At 39.0% G+C, this 25,055-nt stretch overlaps 1 protein-coding gene across 1 annotated transcript in view; it reads left to right on the forward strand.

Moving 5' to 3' along the window:
* hiw (highwire) overlaps positions 1-25,055 on the forward strand; it is a 1,788,684-nt gene that overhangs the window by 1,205,482 nt on the left and 558,147 nt on the right. The window contains 1 exon segment of the mRNA XM_067112237.1: positions 23,279-23,461. Within this exon segment, the coding sequence (XP_066968338.1) occupies positions 23,279-23,461 (183 nt within the window).

Here is a 25,055-nt window from a genome sequence, read left to right on the forward strand (position 1 = left end):
GTTAGCTACAATATAGTTATTTTCTGGGAACAATAATTATTCAATAAAATGTTAGAAACCAACACTATTAATTTTGTTATTTTTTCTGTACGCTGTCCTTTATTACTTACGGGAGCACCATATTTATTATATAACCTTTGACCTTTATATGGGGATTTTACATTCATTATTGTCCATCAAATGTAAAAAAAAATTACATAATATGCAACTTCTGAATAAAAAGGGAAACAGTGATTTTTTCCAAGAGTTAGTAAAGCTTGAATGAGATGCTCATTGAATATTTGTAAAGCTAAATGAACACTGTTTCTCAGAGGTGGGTGAGGGGAACGCTTTACATGACAGTTTATAATATTGTTTCAGGAGTAAACCATCTATCTCATGAAGTATTTTCAGAGCTGAATGGTGGGTAATGAATTTCATTTTCCAAAATATGATTTCCATCAAAGGAGAACCTTGGGAATATTGTTTTATTTGTATCTTTCCGCCTTTATAATCAAAATATGGTTTCAAGTGAGTTTCATCCACCGTCAGTACCACTGTTTTGTCATTGGGTAGTAATGATTTACAATTATTCTTAATGTACATCAGAAAATGAGAGTCATTTTGTTCTGATGCTGGGGTAAACTGTTTGGAGACACACTCCTGATGGTAGAGCACTTCGGCAATATTAGGAATTTCTTATCTCTAAAGTCTATAACTTTGAGGGGAACAATTACAAAACAAAGAAGACAATATTACCAGCTGTGATGAATAATCAGGTTTATTCAGTCATTAACTGCAGTTGTTCAAATATGAATTTCAGCACAGGCAAGTGTTTGACTGATCATCTAAAATTATTGCCAAAAATGAAATCACTAATTTTATAATGGCAATGCTATTGCAGGTTTTAGAAATACACTCAGCAATGTCAGCTCTCTGCAAGTTACTCAATATCTACTCAGTGATATTCGTATCATGAACCTCTGTAGGAATCTTTAAATCTCCTAAGTGACATACTTCAGAAACATGAACAAACGCATGTACTGCGCAGTTAGCCTTCACTGTAGATAGGGCATTGTGTTGTACAGTATGCTATTTCATTAATCTGTACTCAACTGTTACCTGTGGAAGAGGAAAGATGGTCCTTTAATATTTGTACGAAATGTATACATGAGCAATAAAACATAGTGATGCCATGAGGTTAGGTTAGTTATTGACATCCCTTCTGTTTTGTACCTGTAACCGTAGAATACTAGGCGAGTCTAAATTTATTCACCTTAACTAAACTAGGTCCAATAAGGTTTGTCCCTTACCTTTGACTGCTGACAATGGTAACTTGCCTATTTCCTGATCACTATACTGTACATCCACTTGTGATGAACCTATAACTTCTATGGCTGTGCCATTTCCAAAGCTCATGCTAAGTCCTGCAATAGGAGTTGTTTGACATAGGCTACACTGGGAATTCTGTGACATAGGCTGCATTGGGAGTTGTTTGACATAGGCTACACTGGGAGTTCTTTAATATTGGCTACACTCGGAGTTCTGTGGCATAGGCTACACTGGGAGTTGTTTGTTTGATGTAGGATACATTGGGAGTTGTTTGACATAGGCTGCACTGGGCGTTCTTTGACATATGCTACACTGAGTTGTTTGGACATATAGTCGACCCTCGTTAAGCCTGACCTCAGCCCGGGCATCAGATAAGAGGGACACCAAAGAGGGTCAGCCAATTTAAAATTCGTAATGTTTGACCACGATTTAAGATAGTTACTGTTCATCTGCTCGTTGTGTACCATTTTCCTTTTTATTTACCAAATGTAAATAAAAAACTTTTCATTTATATTTTCATCTTATATACTGTTCTGTATTTATACGAGTACTGTACTGAACTTAAATGCTTTTAACTTGTAACCAATTTAACTTGCGCATAGTATGTACCATCATTAAGAAATGCTAATGTCTGGAACGGTAGGAAGTATCGTAGCCAATCACTGAGCATTATCAGTTTTACCTATCTGCTGCCCGACTGGTAGCATGACAAAGGTAAACTTTACAAAGACAAAAGCCAAGTTACTGAACAATAATTGTGTTTACGTAGCAAATGACATAAGAGAGAGAAAATTGCCAGTTCCCCTTATGCAGCGTAATTCCATCCTCAAGAGATTAAAGAGAAGAATTTTGTTTTAAAGGTATGTCAACGCAGCTTTCGTAAATATCTTTTGAAGGAAAGAAAATTTTTATTTTGTTGCAAAAGAATCTCTGAACCAACAATTTTGCACTCAAAGTAATAAGGAATTGATTCTGTTCTTCATGTAACCAGTAAAGTACACACTATTAAAAACTAAGTTTTGTATTCAAAACACACGCACTTATGTCATTGTCAGCTTCTCTGAGCAAAAGTTCTTTCTCAGACAGAATACAGCTAAAATCTGATTGGCTGGCTGGTTGCCATGGAGATCTGCTAGCCAATGACAGCCCTCTACTTTTGTTTTATTTATAGCCATATGTCGTGATGGCACTAAGTTTGAACGTTGCCATGATCATGATTATTTGACTGCTGGTGGCAAAAATTACTCAATAATTTGCTTTACATAATTATTTCTTCATGAAAACATGAATTCAACAATAATTTTAACTTTAATATAGTGGTATGAAAAATCCCACAACAGTCTGTTGTGGTGATGCATCATCACTTGCAAATCGTATTCCCGGACCATCCTCAGATTCACGACTGCAAACTGATGATGATGTCAGTGACAATAAAAGAACAACTCTCTCCAAGATCGACATGATGAAGCGTATTTTATAGTCTTACTTATCGTTAAAATTCACAAGTTGAATTACAATCATTTTGATCGTGTATTTTTGCATTTTACGGACTGTTTTTGTTGAAAACGAAATGTGTTAGTGAACTTATGGTCTTAATTGTCCCACTGTTTTATTACTGATGATCTTAATCATCTCACATTTATTTAACAGTACATTAATATAGATAATAAACTAAAATGAATAAAAAACTAAAATAAAAAAAAACATGAAAAAAAGAAAAAATCTTACTCTTCATTTTGGAGACTCCACTTCATTTTACTTAACAGTTATGCGTTTATGTCTCAGCCTAGGCATGTACATATGCAGCTGAATTCTATCATTTTCATCTTGTTTTATTCTTCATTTTTCATATTTTACCATGAGCTTTAATTCAAACATTTCTACATTGGTTTATTATCCATACTCTTTATAAAAATAATGAAATACAGTATATTTATAGGTATATATATATATATATATATATATATATATATATATATATATATATATATATATATATATATATATATATATTATATATCTATAACAGTTTTTAACTATCAGCTAAGACAGACACCCTGGATCCCCAATTAGTCATTATCTTAATGAGGGTTGACTGTACTCTAAACTGGGATTTGTTTGATATAGGCTACACTGGGAGTTGTTTGACATAGACTACACTGGGAGTTGTTTGACATAGGCTTCACTGGGAGTTCTTTGACATAGGCTACACTGGGAGTTCTTTGACATAGGCTACACTGGGAGTTGTTTGACATAGGCTTCACTGGGAGTTGTTTGACATAGGCTGCACTGGGAGTTCTTTGACATAGGCTACACTGGGAGTTGTTTGGACATAGGCTTCACTGGGAGTTGTTTGACATAGGCTACACTGGGAGTTCTTTGACATAGACTACACTGGGAGTTGTTTGACATAGGCTTCACTGGGAGTTGTTTGACATAGGCTACACTGGGGGTTCTTTGACATAGGCTACACTGGGAGTTGTTTGGACATAGGCTAAACTGGGAGTTTTGGGACATGGGCTACACCGGGAGTTCTGTGACATTGGCTACATTGGGAGTTCTGTGTTAAGTCTAGTTTATATGCATTCCTACTAAAATTCAATCTATACTAAACCAGTCTTTCTTTATATTGCGCTTTACCTTGCTGCTCACAACGCATACCTAATTAACTTTTTCTGGCTTCAGAATTCTTAGGCTATACCTGGTAGAAGGCTTTACATGCACAGGTCTAACTTATGTTACCTTATTGGACTAACCTAACTGTATGTTTGTTTGCACTCTCGATATGGCATAGCGCTGGTTTCAGTGTGATGAATACAAACTTTATATTGCAGTCAAAAGTTATCCTAATGTGGAATGGATTGGAATATGCAATTGAGGCTGGAAGCCAAGCACTGGAATCCAAGGGATTATTCAGCGCTAGTTATTGTAATGTTATCCAGAGGCAAAAGTCAAATGCTTGTTGCAGTGAACTTAGTGTTGAGTTTACCTGCTTACCGTAGTAAGTTCGTCCAGTAAAACACACAAGATATATCCGTGGCACGCTACTTCATTATGCCATGTAAGTTTTATGGTCCAATTAAAAAATAAAACAACGGAACCACGAGAAAACCTCGTACTGAAATGATGTAAGGGATGGAAGTTTGAGAGAAGGTTGACATCATCACGTCATATCCAACAGGCCTTGTCTCTCAGTGGTCTTGTCCTAACCCCATCATAAGTAGGATAATACCTGCATAAGCATTTTTAGTGTTTTTTTTGTGTGTGTGTGTTTGAACTATCAAAATAGGCAGTTCTAAGTGTTTTTAGAAGGGTTCTAAGTATTTGTGGATTTTAGCTATTTGCAGGGTGATTTGGTACGCATCCCCTGCAAATACGGGGATTTATATATATATATGTATATATGTATATATAATATATATATATATATATATATATATATATATATATATATATATATATATATATATATATATATATATACAGGCAGTCCTATGGTTTATGATTTGTTCCGCCATTTAATGCTCGAGGTTACAACGCTTTTTCAAATATATTCATCAGAAATTATTTTCGCTTACAACGCATGTTCTAACACCACGACGCGTCGACGCTGATCAGACGGAAGAAATATGGCACCAAAACGGCAGAATAATCATAACTTGAAGGTTTTTTGATGTAAAACTCAATAATAATGCAGCTTATGTCGTTTTTAATGCACCCAGAGCATTAAAAGTAAGGTTTTTTATGATTTTTGACGATTTTCGACGATTTTCCGGCTTACGACGATTTTCGGTTACGATGCAGTAAGAACGGAACCAACAGTTTAAACCGGGACCGCCTGTATATATATATATATATATATATATTATATATATATTATATTATATATATATACAGGTATTCCCCTACTTACAATGGGGTTAGGTTCCAAAAAACCCATCGTTTGTTGAAAAAATCGTAACTCGAATATGGCCTAGCTTACACTAGGGTAATCAGTACTATCTATACATATATGGTAGCCTAGCCTACACTGCACAGTAAACTTTATTCATATATGGTATAGTAATTATTAGTGTCAGCTAATTCTGCAGGTTCAGTGCAGACTGACATGATAAGTCAGTATAAAGAGAAATTGAATAACAAACAAGGCCTGGCCTGCACTTTGTATATCATATACGGTAGCCTAGCCTACATTATACTGTATTCTATTTTCACATAACACCGCCCATTATACAAACATCAAAATAACGAATGTGCATCTTTTCCATGGATCTTTTAAAAGTTATGTTTTTACTACACTGTATCCAATTGTAAATATTCTTATATTGCTTTTGCATTATAAATTGCGATCATAGCGATTGAATGTTTTGGTTTCGGAATCGATCACGCGGTCTTTATTTCGATGCATTTAGCTCGGTTCAGAGGGCATTTCTTGCTTCTAGTTAGCGTAAATGAATCTCTAGATACTTTATTTATAAAGGGACATATGTATTTTTCGTTATACGAAGTGTTTTTATGTCGAAATATAACTTAAATATGTCTCATAGAAATTAGCCATTTTTTCGTTAGTAGATGACGTTGGCGGCTGGACGCTTGTTTTGTAAAAAAAAAAAAAAAGATTCCGCACTGCTATTTTTCTTGATTTCATCATCATACTACGAGCTTTTTGTATGTATCTTTTATCGGCATGAAAAACAGCAGTAATATGTGTTCTTTCATGCCCAGTAGTTTTGATTGAGATACTTTCCAATTTTATTTGCGGTCGAGTTTCATCCATGTTGAACAATGTACGATAATTTATAGTCATTAGCAGCTTGAACATTCTTTTCTCAGCCTCAGCTACAACTTGCAGCTTAAATTTACTGCAGCAGTATATTTCATTGCCGATCTTTTCTCCAAAGCGGATAAGGGTAGTGTAAAACATATCAGTACTTAACATCATTTTTAACATAACTACGATAATTGTTTAACCATAACGATGGTTGAAATACAAGCAAAACAGTTGTTATCGGATTCGGTTATTAGCAAAACAACAGTCTCGTTCGTTGTTTATGGCTGTACGCATTTCACAAGAGTATAAGGTTACTAACAATGCTTTTATTATTCTCTTACTTTTTAACTAGAAGATGGAATAAAGAGATGGAGAAAAGACGTTGGTCTATTGTAAGTTGGTCTCTCTTGCTGCCTGATTCTACGGCAATTGTAGTGTACGCTGTTGCCTGTGCCCACCGAAATTTAAAAATATTTTCTAAATATTGTCGCATCGGTATTAATTGCTAACCCATCAAACTCGAACTATCGTAAGACGAATTATCGCCACTGCACTACCTGTATTTACAAACGCACAAAAATTGCAAACGAACACTGACCTATTTTAACTTGTCACACAACGAGCAAGTGAGGTCAGCTCATTGAATTAATGTACCTATTCCAGCCTCTTGGGCAAACGATCGCATAATCGCACGCTGCCTGATTGTACATTGTTGCTCGCGCCAGTTGTTCGCGAAATTTAAAAATACGTATTTTCAAAATATTGTCGATCGATATTAATTGCTAATCCCATCGTAAAAGTGAATTATCGTAAGTTGAATTATCGTAACTCGAGCACTACCTTTATATATATATATATATATATATATATATATATATATATATATATATATATATATATATATATATATATATATACACACACACACACACACACATACAGGCAGTCCCGGTTATCGGCGGAGTTCCGTTCCCGACGGCGTGATTGACAACCAAAAGTCACCGCTAACCGAAAATCGGAGGTAATAGCACTGATCCCCCGGTTAGCGGCGCCGATAACTGGTTAGCAGCACTGATAACCAGTGATCAGCGGCGCCGTTAAGAGGCGATCAGCACCAATAACCGGTTATCAGCGAATTTAAAATCTGTTATTGTCATCGCTTAGACAAGCTTAGAAACCAGATCGCCAGTAACCAAAGCTGCCAATAACCGGGGAGTGCTTATATATATATATATATATATATATATATATATATATATATATATATATATATATATATACACACATATACATATATATACTTATAAATATATATATATTTATATATATATATATACAGGCAGTCCCCGGTTTACGACGGGTCCAGCTTACGACATTCCGAGAACACGACGCTTTTCAGATATATTCATCAGAAATTATTTCCCGGTTTATTTACACATGTTCCAGGTTACGACGCTGGCCGAATCCGATCCGACGGAAGAAATATGGCTCCAAAATGGCAGAATAATAAAAATTTGGAGGGTTTTGATGAACTCAATAAAAATGCAGTTTACATCGTTTTCAATACACCCAGAGCATTAAAAGTCAGGTTTTCTTAGGATTTTTGACGATTTTCGACAATTTTTCGGTTTTTACGATTTTTGGCTTACGACGCGGTGTAAGAACGGAACCCCGTCATAAACCGGGACTGCCTGTATATATATATATATATATATATATATATATATATATATATATATATATATATATATATGATGATTATTATCACTTTTGTACGTGATTCATTTATCACACATTACCACAGGTGAAAAAAATAAGAAACGGTGTAGGTCCTGACCGGTTTCGACTTTATTTCCAAGCCATTGACGAAGGACTGATACAGAGTGTGAGAAGTCACAAATATATATACTACAAGAACAGTACTGACGAACATACACAAATCGTTAGAGGCTCCATATCCCCACTCTGGCCGGTGTCGAGGTAGGAGGGCTTTAAAACTCATTTGGCTAAAAATCACAATAGACTCTCAGGGGACATTGCTGATAAACAGACCATACCCCACCTCAGATCCACACCTGACAGGTGTCATGGAGGCGGAGTTTGGAAACTCATTAACCTTACTACCCTCGTACTGTGTTTACAAATATGATAATCCTATTTTCATATATCTCTACTGCCTACCTTAAAGTTTAAACAATTTACAAATTTCTTTTGATATTAAAGGATCAAGTTTATACATCCCTTGACTGATATTCATATTATGGTTGTAACTTTCTTTTATGAAGCTAGATTCAATGATGTTCCTTTCCAGTGCATTATTAGAATATACAATCCTTTTTGCCCCTTCCCAGTTGATAGCATGATTGTTCTCACTAACATGTACAAATATACCACTGTTCCCTTTGTGCATATCTCACACATTTCTTATGTTGTTCAATTCTTTTTTCCAGTGCTTTCCTGGTTTGGCCAATATAAAAGTTGTCACAAGACTTACACGGAATTTTATATACACCTTTAATATTGTCTGGGAGTTCTTGATAAGTACATTTTTCACTGTTGTATTGTTCTTAAATGCGACATTAACACCAAAAATTCTTAAGTAGATGAGGGATATCTTTCATACTATTATTATAAGGCAGAACAAGCAAATTTTTGTGTTGTAAGGTTCTTTCTGGTTTTGATACAAAGTCTTTTTGCCGCTTCATATGCACTGTTTAATACACTATCAGGATATTTCAATTTTTTTGCCTGCATTCCTAATCTTATCTATTTCATCATCAATATATTCAGGCTACATACCCGTAATGCTCTTAAAAACATAGATGAAAACACTGACTTTTTAACCTTATTGCTTTGTCCAGAATAGAAATGCACATAGGAAGAAATGTTAGTGGGTTTTCTATACACACTATATTTAAACTCACTACTATTTCTTCGTATGAGGACATCCAGAAACGGTAAGCACCCATCATTTTCCATTTCCATCGTGAATTTAATTGATGGTACTAATTGATTTAACTTAGCAAAAAGTTTTTACATCTTGGTTCCTGGCCATACACAAATTATGTCGTCAACATACCTAAACCATGTTACATTACGTGGGATTATGTTGTTTAATATCTTCTTTTCAAAAAATTCCATATATAAGTTACTTAACACTGGGGATAGAGGGTTTCATTGCCATACCAAAAATTTTGTGAGTAAAATTTACCATTAAATTCAAATTTACAATCTTTTACACATAATTTAATCAGTTCAATTAAAGTACTTTTAGAAAATGGGATATCCAGCTGTGTGTTCTCTAACAATTCAGATAAAAACGCCATCAGATCATCTATTGGCACCTTTGTGAATAGTGATACAACATCAAAACTTACAAGCCTGGATTCACTATTAATCTCTACACTATTTAGTTTATTTATCAGGTCCACATTATTCTTGATATTTGCATTTGAGATGGTACCTACTAATGGGTTGAGAATATCTACTAAGTACTTCGCTAGCTTGTATGATGCGGAACCAACTGAACTGATAATTGGCCTGGCAGGAAAGTTTGCTTTGTGAGTTTTTATTGTACCATACATGTATGGTAGCGATGGAGAGGTCACACACAACTTTATAAGGCTTTCGTTACCTTTTAACAGGTTTTTCACTTTCTTATTGAAACCACTATTCACATTGTCTATCGGGTTCTTATTTAATTCTTTATATGTGTTATCATCACCTAAAAGATTTTGCATTTTTTCTATATATTCACTTTTATTTAAAATTACAAGGGCGCCTGATTTATCTGCTTTTGTCATGTGTATATTTTTATCTTTTTTCAGTTCATTAATAGCAACCATAAATCTTTTGGGGACGTTTGTGGTGTCTGATTTTTTCATACTTCCATAAATCACTCCCTTAACCATGTTCACTTCTTCATTCGTTAAATCACTATATTTTTCCAAATTACACAGTCCTTTAGTTATTTCCACACTGTTCCTTCCGCCAGGAGATAAAGCAAAGTTTAAACCGTAGCCTAAGGCACTAGTTACATTTCTATCCAGCTGTTTGTTTGATAAGTTGACGACACATTCATGATTGGCGTTGTTGGTCCAAGGGCTTCTTTTCAATCAACAGTTTCATTTTATTATCGTGTTTCGTTTCAGTTTCCGATACACTTGATTCCTCATCTTCACATGACAATATTCACGGAGGGCATCTCTCCAATCTGGTGGTATTGAGGCTTCAAAATGTCGTCTTTTCCTCGTGAGATCTTCAAAATTCTTTTGGTTTCCAATGTTTTGATGTTGATATGTTTTTCCAATATGGCACGTTGTATTTCACCGAAGGGTTGGTCTTCTAATTTCAGCAAGGAATTGAACTGATTAAATTATGTGTAAAAGATTGTAAATTTGAATTTAATGGTAAATTTTACTCACAAAATTTTGTATGGCAATGGGAAACCCTCTATCCCCAGTGTTAAGTAACTTATATATGGAATTTTTTGAAAAGAAGATATTAAACAACATAATCCCACGTAATGTAACATGGTTTAGGTATGTTGACGACATAATTTGTGTATGGCCAGGGAACCAAGATGTAAAAACTTTTTGCTAAGTTAAATCAATTAGTACCATCAATTAAATTCACGATGGAAATGGAAAATGATGGGTGCTTACCGTTTTCTGGATGTCCTCATACGAAGAAATAGTAGTGGGTTTAAATATAGTGTGTATAGAAAACCCACTAACATTTCTTCCTATGTGCATTTCTATTCTGGACAAAGCAATAAGGTTAAAAGTCAGTGTTTTCATCTATGTTTTTAAGAGCATTACGGGTATGTAGCCCTGAATATATTGATGATGAAATAGATAAGATTAGGAATGCAGGCAAAAATTGAAATATCCTGATAGTGTATTAAACAGTGCATATGAAGCGGCAAAAAGACTTTGTATCAAAACCAGAAAGAACCTTACAACACAAAAAATTTGCTTGTTCTGCCTTATAATAATAGTATGAAAGATATCCTCATCTACTTAAGAATTTTGGTGTTAATGTCGCATTTAAGAACAATACAACAGTGAAAATGTACTTATCAAGAACTCCCAGACAATATTAAAGGGTGTGTATATAAAATTCGTGTAAGTCTTGTGACAACTTTTATATTGGCCAAACTGGAAAGCACTGGAAAAAAGAATTGAACAACATAAGAAATGTGTGAGATATGCACAAGGGAACAGTGGTATATTTGTACATGTTAGTGAGAACAATCATGCTATCAACTGGGAAGGGGCAAAAGGATTGTATATTCTAATAATGCACTGAAAGGAACATCATTGAATCTAGCTTCATAAAAGAAAGTTACAACCATAATATGAATATCAGTCAAGGGATGTATAAACTTGATCCTTTAATATCAAAAGAAATTTGTAAATTGTTTAAACTTTAAGGTAGGCAGTAGAGATATATGAAAATAGGATTATCATATTTGTAAACACAGTACGAGGGTAGTAAGGTTAATGAGTTTCCAAACTCGCTCCATGACACCTGTCAGGTGTGGATCTGAGGTGGGTATGGTCTGTTTATCAGCAATGTCCCTGAGAGTCTATTGTGATTTTTAGCCAAATGAGTTTTAAAGGCCACTCCTACCTCGACACCGCCAGAGTGGGGATATGGAGCCTCTAACGGTTGTGTATGTTCGTCAGTACTGTTCTGTAGTATATATATTTGTGACTTCTCACACTCTGTATCAGTCCTTCTGTCAATGGCTTGGAAATAAAGTCGAAACCGTCAGGACCTACACCCTGTTTCTTATTTTTCACCTGTGGTAATGTGTGATATATATATATATATATATATACACACACACAGGGTGTTTTGAAATCAGAGCCCCTCTACAGCATATACTAGAATTGATATGGACGAAAACAAAAGTAATTCAGAACAGGTATTTATTTAAGTTTCTCTCTGAGTATTTAATATTTTTGTGGCCTCCATCTGCCTGTACCACAGCCTGCATTCTTGAGGGATATGATTTCAGCAAATCGCAAAAAGCTGAGACTCAAACTCCATTTCCCTGAGCACTTCGGTCACCTCTCCTCACAGGTCGTCGAGGCTTGGTATACCATCATAGTTCAGTGTGCATGCTTCAACACGATCCTTTAAGTTACTACCAATGTTTTCACACACATTAAGGTCAGGGGAGCTACCTGGAAATTCACTTGACAAGAAGAAATCGATACCACTGTTTCGAAGCAGCTCCTGTGTCTGAAGAGTCTTGAAACATGGTGCCTTATCATGCAAAAATGTGACTTCTTCAACAGATAACACATTTTCAGGATCTCTAAAATATTTGCCATTACATGTCTGTCCTTTTTCTTTGATGATCCACATTAACTGTTTGGCTGTGAAACAGAGAAAAATTCCCAAACATTCAGGAAATTTCACAACTTGGCAATAGCGCACATCATCGCTGATATCATCCATCTTTGCAGCCCAAATGATGTCATTTGTATGATTTGGCTTCCTGACTCTGTAAATGAAGAATTCATCTGATGCGGCAACATGGAGAAAGTCGGCATCATCCCAATCGTTAAGAAATGAACCACAAAACCATGCACAGTTTTCTCTATGTTGCTGAGTGATGTTGGGCTTGCTGATAACATGAAATGGCTTGATACCAGATTTTTTCAGCTCCTGATATACAGCACTATAACTTCTCTTCTTTCCCCTTTTTGTTTGTAGTTCAAGCACCAATTTACGTAAGGACTTTCTTGGTCTACCCACTGCCTCAGCTATGATGTCTTTTTACTCCTTAGAAAGGACTTCAGGCCTTCCAAGATTCTCACTCTTTTTGCGATGACAGTCTTATGGATATTTGTTCCAGTTTCTTTTAACAAAGGATTCATCTCTTTTAATGTATTTAGCTATCCAGGAACGTGAAATGAAGGATGCGCCAGCATCCCTGGCCTCTCTGAAGGTTATAGCCTGGATTTGGTCAATCCATCTGGTTTCCTCTGATTTGTTAGCCATGGCTGTATCTAACTCCGTCACTCAGTCTGAAAATACAAGAAATGTAAAATGAAAAATAGCTTAATAGAAACTTAAAATAATGAACTTGGAGATAGGCTATATCAGAAAACTTCATAACTTTCCATTTGTTCTGTGGAGGGGGCTCTACTTTCTGAAACAACTGGTGTAAAAAAAAATATATATATATATATATATATATATATATATATATATATATATATATATATATGTGTGTGTGTGTGTGTATATATGTATATATATATATATACAGTATATATATATATATATATATATATATATATATATATATATATATATATATATATATATATATATATATATATATATATATATATAATACATACATACATACATACATACATACATATACACACACACACACAGTTTGTGACCCAAGAAGTTTGCGACCTGTATTAATTTTTCCCATTTAAAATAATGTAAATACAAATAATTTGTTCAAACCGCAGAAACACTGATTTTTTCAATTTTTTAATGTTTTTCTGGGACAAAAAATATAGACTTTAATTCAAATAACTTTAATTGTATACAAATTCAGTAGCACACTGAGATAACGGACTATGGTATATCATACTTAGGCATATATTGGTGCGAAATAGATCAAGTGCCTAACTTTTTTCAAACAGGCGCTCTTAGTGGTACACCACATGCTTACCAGCATCCATTGAGTTATTGTTATTGTTTCTTTATTAATTTACATTGCTGTCATTTCAAAAATTGCTAAACCTTCTACTGTCCTGCAGTTTTTATTAATAAACAGCTGTTTGTCAATGTTAGGTGCCACAACAAACGTACATTCACTAATTGTTGCGTACAGTTGTCATGTTAAAAACTTGCTTATTTTCAATGTAGTTCCATAAATAAAAATCAAATACATTTTTATTCATTAGGCACAGAATGGAGAAGAAGGTGTTAAGAAAGTATGCCACTAACTTCACACAGCAGGTATTATAGTTGTGGCTAAAGAGACGAATAATGAGCAAACTCCAAAACAATTTGGAGGCAAAATCAACGCCTGAAACTGACAAAATCACACATACTTTACTGTATTTAGTTTTTTGCATTTACAAATAAAGTAGTTGCAATTTTTAAACCCAGGTTTGGAAATTTAAGAAAGAAACTTCTCTCTGAATTAAGTTTCAGCAACTAAAGTCAGTGATAATGTCGGTAAAACTCAATCAGCAGGTAATTTCAAGAATGTAAACAAAACCAAACTGCAAATGGCACATGATTGCTCTTTTCATATTTTGTAATATGATAATATGACAATAATACATGTAAAGTCACCACATCGGCGCCAGGATAGTGTTTTCGCGGCGCCATTAATTAAGTCTCCGCTGAGCTTGTTTTCTTTGGTGACTTCCCATTTTCTTCAAGCTCAATTAGTCACGCCTAAAAAACGTGCCAGGTCACGCATTTTAATCATTTTTACTTTATGGTATTTATACGAATGTCACACATTGTGTATCACATGTTTCTTCATTCACAGGCATCAAGACTGTATCCATATTGTAGCTCTGTATGTTTTGTATTGTAATTTGTACTCGTTCTCTGCATATTATTGTTTATTGTTTCGACCTCAGGTCACAGTCAATTCCATTGTCTCTCACGCCCGGCGCCAGTCGGCCGCAATATAAGCTGCCTGGATCTGTAATAAAGTAGCAGTAACTTTACCTGCTCGTTTCTTTGACACCTTACAGTGGTGACCGGAGTATCCCGGAGCCATTAGCGGACTCACACGGGCGACTCAGTCTTGGCTCCAGGATTTCTCCAAAACGCCTTAGCGGCCTAAACACGCAAGCGCTGTAACCAGCGTTGAGCGTGCTGACTCTCGTGCGCACACCCCACCAGCGTCACTAGCGGAACCACACGGCGCACGCATCAGCGCGTACTGACGCGAGTACCCCACCCAGTAAGGGGTCAAAGGAGCGAGCATGGACGCGGATATCCCCTCCTTCATGCAGTTAAACGCGGACCCGCTGGACTCGAGGTTTACCTACCTCCCATCACAGCCGCGCCCGCCCCGCATCGAGGCCTCCCGCAACTCCACACCAGCGCCCGAACACACGACGGCCGGGCAACACAATCGCGGGCCGCCCTCACCGTAAAGCTGCCGCCGTTTACGCAGGGGAACCCATCGATGTGGCTGCGCAGGGTGGAGAGCCACTTCAGAATCGCGGACCTCACGGACGAAATCCTACAGGCCGACACAGTGCTCAACGCCCTTCCGAGGACGTGTACAGAAAACTCATCTCGCGAGTACCCAAACACACACCTCACATACAGCACCACAAAAAGTTCCTCCTCGAAGCTTGCTCCCTGCCCATCGCCGAAGCGGGCCGCCCGTGCTATAGACCTTGCCAATAATCCACGCCACGACCTCAATTCATGAGACGCGGGGGCATGGTCGAGATCTCCTGTCAATACCAGACTTGGGTGGCACAAACAAGCGGCAGGAGATAAGCTTCATACGGAAATCTACCTTCGCCAACTCCTCCCGGAGGTACGCAACCAGATCGCTCACCCCTACACCATGCCTGTCGAGGACCTCATAGAGACGGCGCAACACCTCACAGACTCCGTCAAGGCTTCACAGCGGCTAAAACCGCCACACAGCCGGTCAGCTCCGTCCAGCCTGAAGAGGACGTAGAGCAGCCCGTCAACGCCATCGCCAACAGACGCCCACGAACCACAGCAGACGGAGGTCCCCGGGCTTCTGTCGCTACCACAAGTGGTTCGGAAAGGACGCCCAAACTGCCTGCCGCCCTGCTCGTTCAACCGTTCAAAAACGGGGGTGGCGGCGGCCAGCAGGACAGGCCGCCATGGCAGCCGAAGAACCCAGGGCCTCAAAAACAGTAGGTTTTTACGTCCGCGACACCGTCTCCGGCAAGATGATGCTGGTCGACACAGGAGCCTTTAAGTCGGTCTTCCCAGCATCCAGAGAGGACCGCAACCAGACACCAGACCCGGCCGCTTTCCTGACGGCCGCCAACGGAACCCCCATCCTCTCCTACGGCACCAGGCTCCTGTCGATCTCCATCCTTGGCCACAGTTACTCCTGGGACTTCATCGTCGCGGACGTAGGAACCCCACTCCCTGGGGCCGATTTTCTGGCGCACCGGCCTGCTAGTCGACGTGGGCGCAAGCGCCTCCTCGATACCGACTCCTGCCGGTCTCTCCCGTTAACGGCGGGACCCAGACCCACCATCAGCGCCGTCGCGCCCCACCAGTATGCACACCTACTGTCTGGAGTTCCTGAGGTATTTAAGCCCGAGCTTCGCCAAGTCCCCGGGGCCCCAGCCAAGCACGGCATATACCACCATATAGTGACTAAAGGGCCCCGACACATGCAAAGTTCCGCAGGCTTCCCCTCAGCGCCTTCAGGAGGCGAAAAAGCATTGGAGATGGAACAGATGGGCATCTGCAGGAAAGCCTCCAGTCCATGGGCCTCCCCTCCACATGGTGCAGAAACCGGACGGCTCCTGGAGACCCTGCGGCGACTACAGGCGGCTCAACATTGCAACAGAGCCCGACCACTACCCTCTACCCAACATGCAAGACCTCACGGCCTCCTTTCACGGGGCCAAAATATTCACTAAATTGGACCTTCTTAAATCTTATTTCCAGGTACCTGTTGCGCCAGAGGACATACCAAAGACAGCCATCATCACGCCCTTCGGGTCCTATGTGTTCGCTTTCTCCACCTTCGGGCTGAGGAACGCTGGGGCCACCTTCCAGCGGCTCATGGACAGCATCCTGGGGACCTAAAATTCTGCGTCTGCTAAAACGCCGACGACATTCTCATATTTTCCAGGTCTCACAGCGAACACCAGAGACACATCAAAGCAGTCCTCCAGCGCTCCAAGAAAACGGCCTCGTCGTCCGTTTCGACAAGTGTACCTTCGGCGCCCAGAAAGCAGAATTCCTGGGTCACGAGGTGTCTCCGACAGGCGTCCGCCCTCTTACATCGAAAGTGGCAGCCGTGAGCCAACTTCCCGACACCCACCTCCATCAAGGCCGTCCAGGAGTTCCTTGGGATGGTAAACTTTACAGGCGGTTCATCCCGGGATCGCGCACACCATGGCCCCCTGACGGAAGTCCTAAAGGTCAACCAAGTCCCTGTCTTGGGGACCCAGCCAGCAGCAGGCCTTTTCCCTGACGAAGGCCGTCCCTCACCAAGGCAACCGCCTTGGCACACCAGATCCCAAGGCTCCCCTCCAGCTGACGACAGACGCCAGTAACGTTGCCCTGCGGTGCTGTTCTGGAGCAAATCATCAACGGCGCCCCAGCCCATCGCCTTCTTCAGCAAGAAGTTCAGTCCCGCAGAGACCCGCTACAGCACCTTCGACAGGGAACTCTGCGCGATGTACCGCGCAGTTCGGCACTTCAAGTTCCTCCTGGAGGGGACGCCTTCACAATCTTCACAGACCACCAGCCACTGGTTCACGCCTTCACGAAGCAGGGGACGATGGTCTTCCAGACAGCAGCGCCACCTCTCAGCCATAGCCGAATTTACCTGTTCCGTCAGGTACCTCCCCGGCAAGAAAAATCCGTGAGCAGACGCCCTCTCCAGAGTCGGTTGAACGAGTGCAGCTTGGTGTAGATTACCAGGACCTTGCCAGAGAACAGGCCGCTGACCCAGAAACCCCAGCATACCGCAGACCGCCATCACATCCCTCAAGTGGCGGGACGTGACCCTCGCCCCTGGAGGCCCCAGCCTGCTCTGTGACATCAGCACAGGCCAGCCCCGCCCTTTGGTTCCAGCCTCACGCCGCCGCCAGGTATTCGACATCATTCACGGCCTCTCACACCCCTCCGGCAGGACCACGGCCAAACTGCTTTCAAAAAGTTCGTCTGGCACGGGGTGCAAAAGGACGCCACAGCCTGGGCAAAACAGTGCCTGCAGTGCCAGACCAGTAAAGTGGGTCGTCTGCACACGCAGTCGGGGTAGGCGAGTTCCCACAGCCAGGGCGCGCCGCCACATCCACATCGACGTCGCCGGGCCCTTCCCCATCAGGCGGATCCAGATACCTCCTGACGGTGGTAGACCGTTCGACAAAAGGTGGCCCGGCCACACCCATGCAAGAAGCCACCGCCAGCGCGGGCGCTGAGGCCCTGCTCTCCAGTTGGGTTAGCCGCCGGGCCCCCGGACACATCACAACCGACAGGGCCCCGCTTCCTCTCCGAAAGTTGTGGTCTGCCCTGGCTCAACTGCTGGGAACCACGCACCACACCACCACAGCGCATACAACCCAGCGGCCAACGGCCTGGTTGAACGATTCCACAGGTCCCAAAGTCATCCCTCATGGCCCGCTGCACCGCCGAGGACTGGAAACATCAGCTGCCGCGGGTCCTCCTCGGTTGAGGACCGCCCCAGAGCCGACGGCACCCCATCCGCAGCTGAACAAACCTATGGGGAACCCCTCGTGGTGCCGGAGAGCTCGTGACGGATGAACGCCACTCCCCATCACTGCAGAGGCCCGCGACGTGGCCGGCAAGTTCGCGCTTGCAGGCGCTCATACATCGACATAAAGCAACCACCTTCATGCCGCCACAGCTGTCATCAGCCACCCACGTCTTCGTCAGAGTCGACGCCGTCCGTCCACCACTAACTAAGCCCCACAGGGGACCCTTCCGCGTGCTGGAGCGGAACAGCAAGGCGTTCCAGCTGGCACTCCCAGGCAAGAACGACTGGGTTTCCATAGACCGGCTAAAGCCCGCCTTCCTGTCGGAGAGTCCCGGCAGCGACGCAGCACCCTTCCGCCCAAACGCACTCCAGCACGCCCTCACCCCGCAGGCGCGGCCGCCCAGGAAGGAGCCGCCAAACAGCAGCCTCACAGGCGGGAGGCCCTCAGTTATCTTCAAGGAGCCGCGGCACCCTTCAGCGTCCCAGCAGATACAGGGATTAGTCAGACGCGTCCCTCGTCTTTGGGAGTAATTGTAAAGTCACCACATCGGCGCCAGGATAGTGTTTTGGCGGCGCCATTAATTAAGTCTCCGCTGAGCATGTTTTCTTGGTGACTTCCCATTTTCTTCAAGCTCAATTAGTCACGCCTAAAACGCCAGGTCACGCATTTTAATCATTTTTACTTTATGGTATTTATACGAATGTCACATTGTGTATCACATGTTTCTTCATTCACAGGCATCAAGACTGTATCCATATTGTAGCTCTGTATGTTTTGTATTGTAATTTGTACTCGTTCTCTGCATATTATTGTTTATTGTTTCGACCTCAGGTCACAGTCAATTCCATTGTCTCTCACTTGTTCGGCGTCAGTCGGCCGCAATATAACTGCCTGGATCTGTAATAAAGTAGCAGTAACTTTTACCTGCTCGTTTCTTTGACACTTACACATGCAATATAGTTAGATACAGTAAAACAACAATTTTATTAAAATTATCATTATTCTCAATACAACTATTATTTGACTTTTGCAAACTGATACAGTATACTGTATTGGTGCAACAATCTACCCATGAAAATATTCTCTCTCTCTCTCTCTCTCTCTCTCTCTCTCTCTCTCTCTCTCTCTCTCTCTCTCTCTCTCTCTCTCTCTCTCTCTCTCTCCGACCCCTATACTTATGATGATGCTCCATCCTCCACTAAAAAAATTCTCCATCCACTAAAAAAATTGAGGCACTTTTAATGGACCCTTTTTGGGGATGTTTGTGTGTTCATGGCCTGAAGCATGGTTTGCAAACTGGAACGAAAAATTTTTTAACATCTGGTTCATAACCCGATTTGTTTGTGAACAGGACTGTTTGTTAACCAAGGTACCACTGTATATATATATATATATATATATATATATATATATATATATATATATATATATATATATATATATATATATATTGTAAATCTCTACCACTATGCATCAGTCCAAATGATAATGTCATGGAAACTAAAGGTAAAACTGGGGTTTCATTTACCCTGTGGAACATCTACATTTATACATCACATGTTATTGTGATTTTATGCAAGGTGAGAGTTTATGTGCACCTGTGGCTTTACCCATTTTAGTATGGCCTCCTTCAGATGTGTCATGTATCCTGATCTTAGGATGCATGTGGCATTCCTTTGATTGCACTCAGGAACCCTCACTCCCCATCCCAGAGTCCCCGTGTATCTGGACTCTGTACTGATTGTCGTGTGTTCTTCTGCAATAATAAAACTTATTTTAGCCTTTTTTTTTTAGCCTGATAGTAATCATCATAGTATTTCAAGGAATTTTATTGTCAAATTGTACTATGAATTATTTATGGCTGAATGCAGTCTCCAGATTTTTCACTAGAATATAGGGCCACTTAAAGAAATAAGGATAGCCTAGTATAGGTTATCAGTTTGCCTTTGATGAATATGGCTTGGAAGCATATGGCAAGTAGTTGTAGTCTTTTGGCCCTTATCCAATCCTTCGTACAGTTGTAACTATAATGTATTTCCAAGATAAGTATCTTCTCTCATAAGCTGTGTCATTAGTGGTAATTGTCCCTGAATCTAAATTTACTTTTTAGGAAGTTAATAATATATTGGATTTAGGAACTGAAATAGATCTGTATTTTCAATAAAAAATTGAAATCTGTAACCATAAGTTCAGAGTCAAGATTTCTTTGGATTCCCAAAGGTCATTGACTTTTAGATGCAGGTGGTTGAGCTTGTTGAGATGACTGTGTACCATCTGTTGTTTTATGATGGTTTGCTGTGTATGCTGGATGAGAAAGAAATTAGTTGAATCAGCAAACCTCCTATGACTTACATGGCCTTGGGTCTATGGGGTTGTTATCCAGATCAGGAGCTTAAGAATGGGGTTCTTCAAACTGGGTCATCACCAGTTCCGGCCATCAGTATGATGCTGTCGTGCGAGAGAATCATTTGTCCAATTTTTCATGTGGTTTAGGTTAGCATTAAGCCCCTACAAAGAAGTAACCACAAGTTTATGCATCAGAGTTCTTTGGAAGGATCTCCCCTACTTGTTGGGCATGCAACAGAACCTTCTTTTCTTCTTTGTTTTTAGTGTACAACAGAATCTTCACATCTATTTTCAGGTAAAATTTAGCTTCTTTTTTTCCCCCTTTTTTTTGGCTTTGGCTGAGTTATTCTTGTCCTATGTAGGTAAGGGTATTACTTTTTCAGGCACCATGCAGAAGGATCTCTATTGTCTGGAACAGGCATTGCATGCAAGGATGGCACATTCTGCTTATACTCATCAGAACAGAAACACTGTCTTCAAATGCCCCCAAAGCGAGATTTTTTTTTTTTTTTTTTTTTTTTTTTCCGTTCATTGGAGCTCTCTTAGACGCTCTGGAATTTACATAGTTCTATCACTGTTGAGGGGAAACTTTGGAGGATAGTTCACATGGGACAAACTTCTTGGCAAGGATGATACCGAGAAATTCAGTTAGTTGTTACGGTGGCACTAAGGGCTCAAGGAAATTGGTGTAAGCTCATATGTGGTGCCACAACCACAGAAACAAAGTTGCAAGAACTGGCCCAAACCATTGCCAAGGGTGCACAGTCCCTCATGAGTGCCCACTGCCACATAGACGTAGCTCCAGGTTTGGATCCAGACTTCCGTCATTTAACTTGAATGTATTAGAAATTGCCATATCATCAGTGGGTTGGCTATTTTAATTTTTTTCTTTTTTCCGCTTTGCATGTTGGTGTTTGTAGTTTACTTTACAGTTAAATCTTTGATTTTGTTATTTTTGAATTGGTACCTGGTAAAAACCTATTTGTAGTCAAGCTGTTAAGCATTAACTTGGTTAAGTTGTCAAAAATAGGGTAGTGATGAGAAACCACATGGTGGTCATTTAGGAACAGTCAGGAAAGAGTTAGGAAGCTAGGTTTAATCTAACTTTAAGCAATAGAGTATCTTTGCATAATGTAACATTCTCCTGTAACACTTGCCCCTCTGAGCACCTCTAGGAAATAACCCCTCGTGATGCTACCTAATTCTTATAATTATGATCTTAACAAACATTGTTGGCACTAGCCTGCTCCCCACTATTATGCCTCATGGCATAATGAGCAGGGTGGGACATTTTGCACCCCACGTCTCACTTTTTGCTCCTCTCTGAGAAATTAAAAATTACTATCAAATGGTTACAGTACTAGGAATCCTTCTCTATCTGTTCCCAGAAATTTACCCACAGCTAAGTTCTTTACTTTGATCAAACTTCTCTCTCCTTCAACCACTCCATTCAGCATGGTTCAGATCATGGATGTACTGTAGGTGGAAGGGGATGTGTTGCTACTTTGCCAACCCTCCACTCCTCAGAGGACAGCAGCAAATAAAAAGATGCTATTTACTAGGAATATTCTTTAGCATATTCTATCCAATTTTAATGTTTGTCCTGTTTGGAGCACATCAAGTCATAAGAAGTTTCTGAGAGGTTATGGTGTATTAACTAAATACTGGGAGGGGAACAATTTTGTTTGCATGCCCATAATGTTACAGAAGAGAATTTTCCATTGTCAATCTAAGTAGCATTCAAATTAAGAGATGCACACATGTCCCACCCCTTTGGATGTCCATTTGTGTTACCATCTGGAAGTGTCTATAAAATCTGCAAAAAATCCCCTGGGAAAAATTGTCAAGATTTGTAAAAAAATTTGATGTAGTAATTAGAGGAGTAAGTTGGAAGTGACTGTTAGCAAGAGTAAGGATAATGAGCGTAATTGGAGCCCAGGATGATTATGAAAAGATTGTGGAAGAATAGAATTGTTTAATTTGGAATTATATTTTGAGAGCAAATATAATAATTATTGGCAAATCATGGAATAACTGAAACAAGGAAGGTGGCAATATTTCTGCAAAAGGTTTGGATGAGAAGAGAAGTTACTATGGAGTAGCTATTGGATTGTTTGAAGGGAAAAAGTGAAGTGAGAGGACAAAACGTGTTGAAGTTTTTGAAATGCAACCCTTTTGTAGTAAGTGTTGAGCAAGGAGGGTTGAAAATTTTGTTTTATTAGTGGCTGGTTTCGTGGACTTTATGAAAGTTGTTATTGTAGTTTTAAAAGATAGAAGAAAGTCTTTTAGCTAAGATTGGAGGACAATAGGGTGTTAGAAAGTTTTTTTTTTACCAGATTTCAGAAAGTTTGATGCAAATAATGAGAAATTACCTTTTGATTTCTAGGTTGAAGTTGTTGCAGTACCTGTCAGCACAGGAGAGGATGGAAGTCAAGTAAAGTTGAGACGAGTTAGCCAGCATGTTGCAGATAACTTAACATTTGGTGGACACCCACAGCCATCACTTGATGTTCCATATCAAGTGTCAATAAAGGATAAGATGTGTTATTGTGCTATAACCATGATAAAGGTGAGCAATTCATTATTTGTCTAAAAAAAAAGTGTTGTGAGTATGCTGATTAGAATTTAATTCTTTTGTCCTGTAGAAGAAATCAGATATAATTAGAAAGTAAAATAACTCTTTATGTAGATAATGGAGTTTGAGTCAGTATACAAACAAAACACCATAATTTGAATGTCATTATTGAAAATCATGGGTAAGATATGTGTAATATATATTAATATACAAGGGCTTTATGTTTTGAGTCCCTCATTTTTATAAAGGTATTTTTGATATACAGGCAGTCCCCGCTTACTGGCAGCACCGGTTAATGATGATCTGGTTTTACAGCGGTGTAATGTAAAAATATATCAGTCCTATTCTGCTTAACGTCATTTCTACTATAACTATGGTAATTGTTTACTACCGTACAATGGTTGAAATACAAGCAAAACGGCTGTTGTTATCCGATTTGATTATAAGCAAAACAACGGTTTCTCATTCCGTTGTTTATGGCTGTACGCATTTATGCAAGAGTATAACGTTACTAACAATACTTTTATCATTCTCTTTTACTTTTTTAACTAGAAGATGGGATAAAGAGATGGAGGAAAAGAAGTTGGTGTATTGTAATTTGATCTCTCTTGCTGCCTGATTGTACACTTCTCCCTGCCCCCACACAAAATTTTAAAATATTTTATAAATATTGTCATATTGGTATTAAATGCTTACCCCATCACAAAATTGAATTACTGTAAGACAAATTATTACCTGGGTACCTGAGTATTTTAATAGTTTTATTACAAAAATGCATTTAGTCATGAAAATTACATGAAAATACGGTAATTAGTGAATATTTCTCAATGCAAAATACCACGAATTGGCAAATTTTCAGTGAATAATGTGTACAATATATATGTTCCATAGAGAAATCCTCGAATAGGTGAGTCCACGAATTGTGAGACCGCAATACGGGGTTTACTGTATGTATATATATATATATATATATATATATATATATATATATATATATATATATATATATATATATATATATATATATATATATATATATATATATATATATATATATATATATATATATATATATATATCTCTCTCTATCTCTCTCTACATATATCTATATCTATATATATCTCTATATATAATATATATATATATATCTCTATATCTCTCTCTATATCTATATCTATCTCTCTATCTATAATATATATATATATATATATATATATATATATATATATATATATATATATATATATATATATATATATATATATATATATATATATTTGCTTGACATTATTATTAATCAAATTTTTGAATGACTAATCCTATGTACAGTATATTGTGAACTAGTGAAACTCAATATAAAATATACTGAACTAGACCAACAGATTTCATGTTTATTTTTGTAATACATAGAATATAATCGTGCACAAACACATATTATATATATATATATATATATATATATATATATATATATATATATATATACAATATATGATATATAATGGTTCATGTCGCAATGCTAATATCAATTCACACTGCCTCAGTATATCTCGTTGGAGAATTGTTGCTGAAGGGGAATTTATATAAG

Source organism: Macrobrachium rosenbergii, chromosome 2, assembly GCF_040412425.1.
Source record: "Macrobrachium rosenbergii isolate ZJJX-2024 chromosome 2, ASM4041242v1, whole genome shotgun sequence".
Classification (NCBI taxonomy): domain Eukaryota; kingdom Metazoa; phylum Arthropoda; class Malacostraca; order Decapoda; family Palaemonidae; genus Macrobrachium; species Macrobrachium rosenbergii.